At 34.7% G+C, this 13,751-nt stretch overlaps 1 protein-coding gene across 1 annotated transcript in view; it reads right to left on the bottom strand.

The window, feature by feature from the left end:
- Nucleotides 1-432: 432 nt before the first annotated feature.
- The window catches only part of SLC30A9 (solute carrier family 30 member 9), a 39,256-nt gene continuing 25,937 nt past the window's right edge, over nucleotides 433-13,751 (bottom strand). Inside the window, exons 16-18 of the mRNA XM_075752233.1 lie at nucleotides 9,142-9,271; nucleotides 8,340-8,453; nucleotides 433-6,839 (exon numbers count right to left, since the gene is read on the bottom strand). Coding sequence (XP_075608348.1) covers nucleotides 6,795-6,839; nucleotides 8,340-8,453; nucleotides 9,142-9,271 — 289 coding nt within the window. The 3' untranslated portion in view covers nucleotides 433-6,794. The remainder of the gene's footprint in view (nucleotides 6,840-8,339; nucleotides 8,454-9,141; nucleotides 9,272-13,751) is intronic.

Consider the following 13,751-nt stretch of genomic DNA (forward strand, 5'->3'; position numbering starts at 1 on the left):
CTTTCTTCCCATCATCCTTAGACCCAGCTCAGCACTGGTAGTCCAAACTGGAGACAGCCCCAGTGGGGCCTGTGAGCCAGGCAGAGCGAGCTTACTCCGTACTGGGGAAGGAACAGCGTTCTTTGGGGGTGAACAGGTTGAGAGGCACAAGTTGCCAGTGGAGTATGGAGTATTACCAAGTACAGCCTGGCTATCCCACGCAGGTTGTGCACATATTGAGTGCACGCTATTTAACGGTGTGTATACTGTCAAAGGCAAATTGAGTACCTAGTACAAACAGATGGATGTAACCTTCGTTTTGCATCCATAAAATAGTTCTATGCATTCGGAATTCAGAAACATAGCAAATCATCAACTGCCTAAAGCCCCTGTTATTGCTTACCTTCACAGTATATATGAAATTGTTCCAATTAACAGAACACCACCTTTACTGGCTATGTAACATTTTACTGAATAATTACAACTTCCAGACATTTTACAGGATGTACCAAATTCAAGATAATTACAAAAGAAAGAACATACGCAGAGAAATACTGAAATGTCTACACCTCACAAATCAAAATGACTTCCCCATACAATGTGAAGTAACCAAGACACAGAATGAAAAAGCCAATACACCAAAAAGCATGAGAAGGGGGGGGAGAGAATACATTTGATTAAAAGGCTGCATGGAGAAACGTGTTTCAACTTTGAGATTACCCTTTGAAAGTTCTACCACCAGTAAAAATCGTCACCTTTGACTTTCAGATTTAATACAATTTTGGCAATAGCCAAAATGCTTTCCAAATGCTTTAGACATTTTTCAAAAGCTTCTTCCCACATAGTTCTTCACTGTCTTTAATTTGAAGAGAAACTTACAAAAACCCTTTATATTACATCATTTATACAACATTGCATATTTTTTCTTCTGTCTTCAGATGTGAAGCAGCTGATCACAACCTCAAAAGCTTTAAATACAGTCTAAATTTAGGTTACAAAAATCAAACGTATCCTAAAGCGTGGAGCTGTATTCCATTATTTTAACAGACACCTTCTCCCCGTAACAGCACTATGAACGCTGTCAATACAAAAATTTGACCAGGCTTGCTGATAGGGTAACACAGGAAGTAACCAAGACCTTTTATTTTAATTGGTGGCTTTGATTCACACAGAAAAAAGAAAATTTTCCTCAAGAGCCTCATGTAATATGAAATAGAACAACAATTTTCTGCCTACTATAAACTATTTCTTACTGTCTGTGATATTTTAAAAATGTACATCCTTTTCACATTACACATTGAATGTTCTCTTTAACTCCTTTGCAGAATGTGATGATTTAACTAGAAATCTTGCTTATGCACACACATTTAAGCAACCTGAAAACTACGGACTAACATATTCACCAATGTTTATAGTCCATCACAAGATTTCTGTAGACCATACACCACTGCACCTTATTTTTCCCCCATAACATCTTCAGTATGGTGCTTCAATCATTTTCTGGCTGAAAGAATCAATAAATTTTCTTTTTAATTCACTCCAGCTCTTGTTTCAACAATTAAAATTACTCGCTCTCCACTCACCAAATACATACCTTGCCAACAAAGCTCCAGGCTGAGATCACACCATCACCCTTAGCAATAAGACTAAGTTTTCAGAAGGCAAGTAGTTTTATACCTGCAAGACTGAATACCATAGTCGGAAACAGTTAAATGGAAGCACTGATTTTCATTACAGAAAAAAAAAATTGAGTTTTCACTGGGGATGGGAGAGAGGAATCACCCAACTGTCTTAATATTGCTAAAAGAAAGAGAATAGAACGCATAAAACAATGTACTATGGCAATCAAATATAATCTTTACTGTTCCTCTCCAGTCATCAATTCTTATTTCTGGCCACATTTTTTAGATTGCGTTCATCTTTTCCTATTCCCAAGTGCTCAACGCCTTAGTTTTTCCTTCCTTGTATTTTCCTTTTTACCACACTTTGTTATAGTTTCTTTTCTTTTGCTTCAGCAAAGCCTGATTGACTGCAGTTTCTATAGTCCATACAACCTGGCACATTTTATTTTCCTCAAAGGACATGCATTTCAAAAATCTGACTATTGTGCTTTAAAGCCTGGATTCCTATTTCTTTTTATATGTGATAAAGATATAGTCTACTTTTGATCTTAATTATTTGTAGTCTCACTAACAAGAAAGGCAAAATTACTTATTTAAGCTATGCAACCTCTCTACAAAGAACAAAAAAAAAGTCTTTTTTGTACACCTCGACTTCTCATTTACATTAAGTAGGTAAACTGCAAAAGAGATGTTAGTTGTACTCTCTATTCAGAGCTAACAAGAATAGAAGCAGCACAATAGTTAAGCTAGAAGAAAAAAGCACATTGTCATTTTATATTCACTTCTGCAATGTAAGCCTTTAAGCATGCACAGAAGTTCAGTTTTTGAACTGGAGTCAATATTAATCAATTGTTCTATTCTACCAAGCCAAAATGCCTTAAGAACATGTGACCATAAAATGAAATACTTTTCTTTCAAATCTTAAACAATATGCTTCTGTGAATTCTTTTGTAAGAAACACATCTGAATCAACTTCAGAAAAAGGATTACTTAATTGAGAATTTTCAAAAATTGCCACACTTTCAATACACAAAAGCCTAAAAATTCTTTGCAGGAAGCCTGTATTCGATGCACTCATCATTAGTAGAGGTACGTCCATAACGCACAATTTTTTCTTTGTTACGGAATAACAAGATAGATAAGTCAGCTAAAATGAAAATAAATAAGGAGAACACAGAATTGCAATCAGTGTATTACCTCGACAAAACATACCTAAAACTCTTCCCTGTACTCCCCCTTATCGAAGGGGGGCCAGTAAAAATCTCTCAATAAAACCTGAGTCTCCAAATGTAGCTGAAAAAACTGCACCTGCCAGAAGCAGAAAACTGTGGCAGTTTTGGCTAACATGATTGGTAGCTTTTTCAAAACAGCAATCACTATTGTCACCTGTCAATGAACAAGTAGTACAGTACAAAATCCAGAGATCAAGAGTAGCATTTAGCCCTGCTATTAAAAACTTAGGATGCTCATAATGGCTTCCTCCTCTAAAAGTAAGAGTTATTAAAATAGTAAAATCTGTGTGGGAATTCAAGGAAGGAGAAAAGTAGAGGCTAAAAAACCTTCAGCTTGGGTATAAGTCACAGAAGATAAAGGATGCAATCTGACCTTAAAAAATATGTTCTCCTGTTCCCCAAGTCCCTGCTATTTCTAGACCAGAACACACAGCAAACAGTCTTGTAATTCAGTAGTCCACTCCAGTATTTACTACTACAGCATGCTTAATAAACACTTTAGAAAGTGGAGGGGTAAAGGGAGACCACATCAAATACTGAATTCCACAGTGTATAAAGGAGACTATTTAGACTTGAAATTGATTCACGGGGGAAAAGATAATCACTTCCAAATTTTATCTTTTATAGAAAAACAAATTATACAGGAAACCACTTACTATTAGTGTCCAGCCAACTTTGACTTAAAATACATTAGGATCACTCAGTATATTGGAACACTAAGAGAATTTTTTCAAACATCACCAAATTTTACAGAATTGAGACGTTGCACAACATATAAGCAATCTTTCAGAAAGCAGAGGGCTGTAGTACATTGAACACAATTTGGAAAAATAGAATCTGCAAGGCCAGTCTACAAAAATAAATTATTTTAAAAGGACTACACCTTAATTGAAGAAATCCTAGAATATAACTTCAATGCTAGCTAAATCCTCACTCCTCTTCCTTAAAATCTTTTTTCTTAAAATCAATGTAAAAGAAACCTTATGTAATTGCATTTGTGATAAAGAAAAAATCCACTCCTCCACACTTTAAATTTTCTTTAATTCTGATGATTCCATCATGTAAATGTATTAGCTAAACATTTTCCTCCCAAAAAAATAAAACAAAAGTAAACTAAGTACTGGACCCACATCACCTCAAGTTTTAGACAACAAAGACAGCTGAGGAAAAAAAAAGCAGTAAAAATGTCAAAACTGTTAAAAACAATCTACAAATTATAATATATATTAAAATGTAACAAGTTGAAATTACTTTTCCTTTCCAAACCAACAGGCTCAGGGAATCAGTATTTTTATCCAACTGCAAGACACGCAAACTCATAAGGTACTGCCAAAACCAGTCTATCTGCCTTTTTGTGGTAGATCGCCATCTAGGTCGTTCTTAAAAACGGAACTGGGTCCTCAACCTATACAACTGTTACGTACCAAAAAACATTGAAGTTCTGGCTTCTTAAATTTAACACATTGTGATGCTATAATCAATAATGTAACTGGGAGACAAGGATCTGAATTTTATCTTGGAATACAAACAAAGGTGTGTGAATGGGTATGCTTCTGTCTCAGATAAGGAAATGAAGATCAGAATTCATATGCACGACATCTCTGATGAATAAGGAAACATTTTTATAGGCTTTTGGAGCAGATGCCCTGTAAGAATATAAACTCATGCCTCCTCTTAAACGAGATATGGGAACACTTTGGTATTGAGATAACATTTACTAACCTCTCAGTGAAATTTCTGCCCTGCAACGTGCATACTAACACTACTCACTCATCAGTAACTCCACCACGCAAACCACTTGCATCACATTGGCTGTCTCCTAACCTCCCCAGTAAGAACATTTTCCCAGTTTTACTTCTCTTCAGGTTTTTAAGATTTCTGGAATAGCAAGTTTATTGAAGTGTTTATTCAAATTCAAAATCCATATAAATATTCTAGGAAGAAGGAAAGAGGATACGCAGTATCAGATTCCAGTGCTCTTTGTGAGTAAGGCTAACATCAGCAGAGTGCATACTGAGATGAGATTAAGTTTACATGGAAGGGTGAGGAGAAAGGTAAATTATTTATCTCGTGCCCAAATATGCCTTATTTACTTGACACAATACACTTCCAAATTACCTTTAAACTGCATTTCAAATCATCAGGCTTAAATATACTAACTAGTTGTACAATAGAAAATGAGATAAAGTAAACCTTCTTTTGGATTAGCCATAATGAACTAATACGCTATGAAGAAGCCACTGGTGAATAGGGATTATGGACAAGGATACTAAAGAGACCCCTTCATCCACAATTACTGTATGTGAAGTCCCATCTGTAACTAAACTCTGGAATGTTTTTCTACTTAAAATGACCTGCATGCAAAGTGCTTTGCAGTTGTCAAAAGGCATGCTATTTTAAAGTCTCCTAATTCACTGGTAAGTGACACTTAGTACAAAAAAAAATTCTAAAAAGCTTTTAGTCAAATCTGGACATACTGGTCTCTGCAATTATTATTTGCTGCAATGCTTATAATTTAATCTTAAATTGATTTTTGAAGAGATGTTTCATATCAACATTTCTTCTTTCAGCACGTCAGTCATTACTGAGCAACTGAGTCACTAGGAGGGTCTTATTACCTATCAACTCTCACCTATGAGCAATTCTCACTTTACTGAAATATGTTAAAGTGCATAAAGGATTTTCCTCAGAGTTATTTCACTTATATTTCAACTTGCATGATCAGTACTCATGGCCTTATTAATAAAGACTGGGTCTCAAAGAATCTGGTACAACTTGGGTGTCTATTGCAGAAGAGAATTGCAATTGTGACTGATTATATACAGCGCTAGAATTGCACATTTCAAAGTTATAAACTCTAAGCACTTATCTCAGGATTGTTGAGGACCACTGATAGAAGTACTTTACTTTCCCAACCAAGCAAGGTCAATTCTTAAAAAACACAAAGTAAGCTGTTTAGAATTCAAATAACAGGTAACATCTAGAGGTAAATAAATTAAAAATACAATGTATTCATTTGTTTAATTATAAATAGCTCTAATACATTTTTTACTATTGTAACTTCCAACTACATCTCTTACACCTTCTAGCAAAGACCGGATCTGGCAATACAGCCTATTAAATGTATAAAAAGCCAAAAATGCCAGGTAACTTTTAATAAGCACTACCATAAATATCTCCCAGATTACACCTGAAGATATTTACAAATAAGAGAATAAGTGTCAAAGTAGGGAAAAAAGGAAAAAACAAACAGAAAAAGTTCACTGAAATATCTACACAGTGATTTCTTCACAGTAACTTAACATAACTCTGGCTAACCACATACAGCTGACGCTACTGAGGAGAAAAACCTAATATTTTCTGAAGTGCGGTTGGTAAACTACAGTGGCAAAAAGCAAGTTTCCAGGTCATGGTACTTGAGAGAAGGTCAGCGCCTGTTTGAAAGAAATTATCTTATAGAAAAGAAAAACTGTGAAACAATTACACAGTTGAAATATTACAATTAGTTTAAGGTTGGCAGGTTCCACTGGAACAAACTCTTCCTAGCTAATCTTAATATCTCCCAAGAACCTTTAATGATATCTTGAAAGAAACTAAAGAAGTGCAAACTGACTGCAAAGGGACACAAATGGAAAAACTAAGTGTGTCATACATTTTCAGGCAGCTATAGTTGCCTAACTACACCTCAAGTCTTAAGTTCTGAATTGCAGTAAATGTATTCTGACAGACTCTCCTGTGAAATTTAAGTCAAGTAGCTTTTTAAAATTGATTTTGCCATGGAAATTTTTGTCTGCAAGTCTAGTGCTCCTCCAGAAACAGAAGCAGTGCTAACAGTCCACGAAGCCTACAGCAAAAGTAAGCGAGGTATGATGCTGAGGTCACTGCAATTTCAGAAGCTTTTCAGCCCTTTACATGACTTCTTTCCAAAATGGTAGCAACCTGAAGATTTCTTCTGCCAAGTCTATAGTATCTCCAAATCCACATGACGAACATCAGGATTTCGTTGCTGAAATAAAAAAAAAAAAAATACATTTTTATTGAAAATATTCAAACGCATTTTTGCGCACGGATACAAGTAATGTATTTCTGGTATGATATGGGCAACTGGATAACAAATCCCCTTTTCTGGTAAGATAGGGCCTATTTTAACATAGGGACTATTTTAAAATGAGGAATAGCTTCAAACAACATTGTCCGTACTATAAGCAATTTTTTGAAGACTAAGTCATCTTTTTACTTGACAAATACTTTACAACCTCACAGATAAATTAGTTCTTATGCTTCATAAAGCATGAAGCAGCTCTCTTGATTTTAAAAAGGCAGTTAGCTTTTTATATAAAACTGTCCAAATAAGCATATATATCTCTCACTTTAAGAAAGTTTTAACAGATACTTTCCTGAATAATGGATAAGATTGCTGAAATAATTTGTTCTATGTCAGTGAAGCTATTTATAAAGATTCAAAATACTGTATCTACTAAGAAATACGCATCTTCTGATATTGTAGAAATATGTTATCATCATTACATGGATTGTATAATCCATGAGAGGTTTACTGAAAGTCACCGACTTCAAAGTCATCCAGCATGTGAATCTGACTAGCATATTTAGTAAAGCATATTCAACAGCAACACAATCACTGAAATCCCTGCTTATACCAAAAAACACTATTCATGTTTATAAAATAGCTACTCATGATTCTACTCCTCAAAAACCATTGAGAACTGGGTCTGCCGGTGCAATTAAATTCAAAAATAATATTTTGATTTCTAAACAGCACCACCGTAGGGATAGAAACTAAAACCTTTATCAAATATAATAAGCAAGGACAGGCATGCTGTTGAGCAGTGTCTTCTCCTGATGACCACAAAAGGCAGTCATGACAGGACTGTATTTGTCTGGCAGTCAGTATACTTATCATTCTGTATTCATGCCAAAAAAAGTAAGATTAACAGGCGCAATATAATTATAAAATTAAAAATGGAAACAATCTTTTGTTGCATCAACCGAATGATATTAAATTGCAGAATGAAAAAAAGCCAACTTATGACAGGCTTTTAAAAGAAGTAAGCACTGTCCTGCTTCAACAAGAGCAAAAATGTTGAGTAAAGTCCTCATCACATGCTGATATATTTGATACAATGCTAAGTATCATATTTTAACAAAAATAAAAAAATAAAATTGAAAATTAATTCTTTACAACCACAACAGAATTCATTCTGAGAATACAACAACAAAGACACAATCAGGTCTCATTTCATGAAAATATTGTTCTACAGTGGTATAAGATTGAATAAAAGACATAACAAATAGATCAACAGCAAAGTAAGGGTTCACTGCTGGTCACAACTTAATTAATGATACTTTAGCAAGAAAATTTGCATTAAGATTATCAACGTCTTCCCCTCTCCCATATTTATAAACAAAAACCCCCAAAGTAGGTGCAGTGATATTGTTTAAAATACATCACAGAATAAGCACTCCATAATAAGCAACTAAATTTTACCTTCAGGTCCTTCTCAAGTCTGTCTACTTCAGCTCCCAGTGTGTCAATGATATTCTCACCATGCTTAAGCATGAAGGCTTCTAATTCTTCAAGGGTTTTCACTTGTTGAATTTCCTAGGAAGAAATCAAATTTAAGAGGCTGAGATGAGGAAAAGAAAAGAATAATAGAGGTCCTGACATATTTCAGGGGGTGGGAGTGGGGAGAAACCCAAACAAACAAAAAAGCCCAAACACTTTTCTGCTTTTGCCATTTCTGTTCAAACCATCATCTGTTCTTATGTCTCACAGACACAGAAGCATAGCATCTATTCAATGAAAACAGCTGGCTTACCATTACACCTGCACTTGATACAAAACCTTCTATCTTTAATGGATTTCCTCCTTTATTTTCCAAGTAAGTTTAGAGTATTTCATTCATTTTCTAGAAGTTTCTGGGGTATCCTTTGCTCACAGCAAGGCAGGGCAGGGCACCCCTGTGTATTCTTTTTTCATTTTCATACAAACTTGCTATTCCATTACACTGCTTATTCTGGGCATCATATTACCAACTCATCCAAAAATCCACAAGAATTACTATGAATGCTGCCCAGGCCCTAGTCAGCCCAGAAATGGCTCTATTTCAGCAGCATAATAGGATTCTGTGTACAGGTATTTAACATACTAAAACAAAACCTCTGCAATCCTTCAAAATGAAAAAATGGGATGTATCTCACCTACTTGAAAATCTTGGGTTTAGACATACTTGAAATTGTGAAGTAAATATCAAATACTAGAAGTTACAAAATCATTTTTTTAAACATACTTGTAGCAGCTGTTCAATGTCTTGTTTTTCCAGGTAAGAACGAGTAACAACCCGTCCATCAAAGTCTACTTCTGCCTTGAATCTCACTTTGCTCATTCCCATGTCTGTGGCTTTAACATCATGAATTGCTCTGAAACAGATAATTTTTAAAGAAAATGTAGAACAACATAAAAAAAACCCTACTAGCTAGTTTGACTTCTGATGTTAACAATATTGTCACAGTAAAACAATCCTGTAAATTTAAAAGGCCACTGCCTTTGACTAACATATCCTCATTTTACCACCACATACTTCCATTAAATACTGATTTATATTCAACCGGTTATACCACTTCCACAGCTATCCAAAGCAAAACAAGTATCTGAGGACAATTATAAAATATTCCACAGACTTTGGTTTTATTAACAGAAAAATGCAATCTTGACAATTTTTAAGTTCTAACACAAAATTTAGATTCAGCAATAAAGCTCGCTTGATGGAAAGTACTCAACTTTTTGTCCCCGTTCATTTTACTAAGTTGTGCAATTTCACAGCATCTTTAAATTTAGCATGCCCTTTGTCTTAAGCACATTTACTCCTCCCAACTAGAAATGTTTTTTTTCTCATCTGAATGTTTATAAATCAGAACTAACTTCACAGGCAGTGCAGGAAGAAAAGCAGCAGGCATATATTTTGGAAGCAGCCTGCTAAGAGCAAACAGCCAAAGAACAGGAGGCAGAAATTTAAGATGAACAGTCACAAGAAACATTTATGGAATATTTCTTGTAATACTGTGGGTGGAGGAGGGGTAAGTACATTAAAAAAGAAATAGAACATGAACTAAATATAGACACACCAAAAAATACATCTTAGTAAACATTTAAGCAGATTAAAAGAACTATCAGCTTACTGGGAGCAATAAAGAATTTCTAGCTCCAATCAAATTTACACAGCTATTCTGTGTGAAGCTACCAAATCAAAACAGTATTAACTGCAGTAACCTAACTGGCATCAAGCTACCTCCTCACACAAGAGGGTATTTAAGATAACAGATGTGGTTCAATGAGGGTTATTGAAGAGAATTTGAATCCATGTGATTCAAAAAAGCTGAAGATATATCAAGTGCCTATCAGAGCTAAGCAAAAAGATAACAAGAGATATTTGAGATTCTCATTAAGCAGTAACTTGATAAAATTCAGTGGAATTATGCATATTCTGTAAATGTGAAGAAAAGAAAAAGTCTACCTTACTGCTTATAATCCGTCCAGGAAAGATAAGACAGTGAGCCGGGGTGGGGGGGAAATCACTAATAATTCAAAAATACAAATGTGTAGGCTAAAACTTAAGCTACAAAGCTTGCTTATGGAAGCTTCTGGATGGCTAGTACACACCATCAGTTCAAACTAGGGAAAAGAGCAAGCTTTACAAAGTTTTAAAGAAAAATTTGTCACAGGATGTCAAGTTACTGGTTTAGAGCCATCAGTTGTAATACCTTCTTTTCCCTCCAAACTAGAATGACAGATTTTCCAGCAGAACAATAGCAATTACCCAATAGCTGTTACAATGAAGTAAAAATTAAAGATGAAACTGTCACTAAGAATAGTTTATGCCTAGGGATCTGTGATTACATTCCATAAGAACAGAATCAGGACAGTCTGTACCACATCATATATTTTATTTCACAGTTCTGAAAGCCTAATCTACACTTCAGTGAAGCTGAACACAAGAAAAATTTAGGCACCAAAAGGTGTGAATGACAGTTCAGAATGGACTGTTTGTATAGCAAAAAATAAAATCAAATAATTTACCAGCTGAGAACAACTTCGACTGAAAGCCTATTCTGGATCACAAATTGAAGAAGTGCTACAACTAGAAATTACCAAGCAAAATTAAAAGAAAGGGGAAATAAATAGCCATAACCCTAAAAAAGAAATTATGAAGTCCAGCAAACTGATAGGAGAAGCATTAAAAAAAATGTTGATTTTTAAGTACAGCAAAACCAGAGGATAACCTGGAAACAAGCCTGCTACTAGATGAAAATGGTGAAATTGTTAGGCAGAAACATGCAACAATCACTGTTTTCTTGATCTAAAAAAGCAAAACAATATATTGGTACAGCAAAGCATTTCCCTATTAGTAATAGGGAAGCACACTGAATATTTAAAAGGAAAAAAATGCTTCTAATTCAGCAGGCTCCATAACTTGCATTCAAGAGTAAAAAGAACTAAGAATAACTGCGAAGGCAAATTAATTTTTCATTTTGCAATACTGACAAGAATTTTTTTTAAAAAGAGTAGATTAACAACACTGTGCCAAAATTTACGAACAGCAAATGAGGCAATCCATTTTACTAAAGACAACTTCATCTGACAACCTAAAGAAAAACAGTGAAAAAGGTGTGTGTGGGAGGAAATTATGTATTAAGAGAGCATTAATTCCAGCCATTAAGGTTTTAGGGAATGTAGGTCTTGTCAAACAACCCTGTAAAAACAAACAAACAACAAAAAAATCAAGATTTAGCTGAAAAAAAGAAAAAAGAATCCACAACAGGAGATTATTTATTTTATGAATACAGCAGTTAGTATTGTCTGATAAATCAAATATTTTATAAATAGCAGCGGAACAAGATGTTGAGGCAAGCTACTGCTGGAATACTAAGTTAAGTGGTGCTGGTGCCGACGGAGGCAGAGGGGAGCAGAAACCAGATCCTGTGGATCCTTTAGTCAATTTAGATCTAAAATACCTTCTGATGAATACTAAACGATTCCCTAATACATCCCCCCTTCATATATGGCAGAATACATCTGAAAATACAGATTGCAAACCCTCCCTGAAAGAATAAGGGAGGAATGTTCTGGGAAACAGCAACTGCAAAAAGAATTGCATTGAGAATTCAGATACAGTTTGATAGTTGAAAACCCTGAAAGGTTGAAATAAAAAGAGCAAATATTAGTCACAGCTTTAGAAGCAGACCAGTACTCAGCACACTAAGTTGGTGTCAGTAGGGTAAAAAAAAAAAAAAAAAAAAAAAAAAAGAGTAGGACATACTACTCCACAACTCCGTTTAAGAAAATGTGAGAGTTTGAATGTTCAAGAAAATGCTGAAACTCTTACAAGCCCAAAGCTACGTTGATGAAAACACCAAGTATTTCTTCAAAAGGCTACTTGTATACTACAAGACTTCTTCATTTCACAGGAAAGTTGAAAACAAACAAACCAACCAACAAAAAAACGTAACTGACCAAAGGTTGGAATAAGAAAAAAAAAATTAGAGTAGCTTTTTTCCCAAATTACACCTAGTTACAAGCAAGGGTAATATATATTTACATCTCAGAATTCTGAGATAAAGACCAGGTGTTTTATTAGAAGATGCAAGTTAACCAAGTTCAAGATATTAGGCTTGTTACAAGAAAAACTTGGTCAAAGGCAAAGTGTGCACTAAAAGAAATCAAAGCAGATAATGTAATGGATCTAAGAAAGAGATCACTCAAGACAAAGTGCATACAGAAGGTCCTGCAAACAGTGCAAAGACAAGTACCTAAACATGTTTCAGCTTCTAACCTAAGAGAAACATGCAGTTTCTTACCAAGTCCTCACTTTTTTTATTCTTCGTACAGCAAGAAGGAGATAACTAAGTCTGCTCTGTTAAGAGGTTACAGCCATCTACAAAATGGAATAAAATATAAAATGGTGCTGGGATAAGAGAGATTTTCCAATTCCAGCCTGAGCCAAGCAAAAGTCACCTGTGCATTTTGGAAAAAAGAACTACAGAAGTCGTGTACAAATAACCATGTGAACTCACCTACTCTAAGAGTACTGCTGACGCATGCTCCACCATTCAGACTAATCCAGGGCCACCACAAATACTTTAACAGAGTTTAGTTATTGATATACGAAAATTGTAACACAATTCTATTCAAAAATAGGAATCTTGTTTAGGATCTGGAATGAAAGGCATGCCATTCAGACCTGTTGCTTGCAACTGAGATGACACGGCACTTAGTTAATACCAGAATACTTGAAAGAAACTAATGGGCTTGGGTTTTTTCCCCTCCAGAGCTCAGTAATGGCTAAGAATTAAAAAAAAAGCACTAAAATATTCCAGATGATTTACACAGAAATATATTCCTGAATAAAGATTAAGAAAAAAACAAAAAGGGTTTTGCTTCTAAATCAAGGTTAATAGGGTTAAAGTAAGCTAAAATAGCTCCTTAAAAAGCATTTAAATGAGATTTCAGAATTACAATGAGCTGTAAGTTTATTTCACTACAAATTGCAGATTTCCAAAGAAAGAGAAATTAGTACTGAGTTCATTCTGTAAGCATCTAACATGCAGAATCCACTACATCACAATAATACTGCAGCACTTCACTGCTACAGAATTCCAGACACTGAATATTAACAGTAACAGAATTTAAATATTTAAGTGCTAATAAACTATAAAAGCAACATTACAGTATCATTTAAGTGTTTGCATTTCATGCATTTGAAAATAGTTTTAAGTTTGTGATGGCTTTCTCATTAAATCATTGTCAACTTCTGTAATTAATGTAACTGTTAGAACATACTTGCAATTTTATATCAGCCATGGAACATCTGAGAAGTACAAGTATTCACTTATTGACATTTTT

This window comes from Balearica regulorum, chromosome 4 (assembly GCF_011004875.1).
Source record: "Balearica regulorum gibbericeps isolate bBalReg1 chromosome 4, bBalReg1.pri, whole genome shotgun sequence".
NCBI lineage: Eukaryota > Metazoa > Chordata > Aves > Gruiformes > Gruidae > Balearica > Balearica regulorum.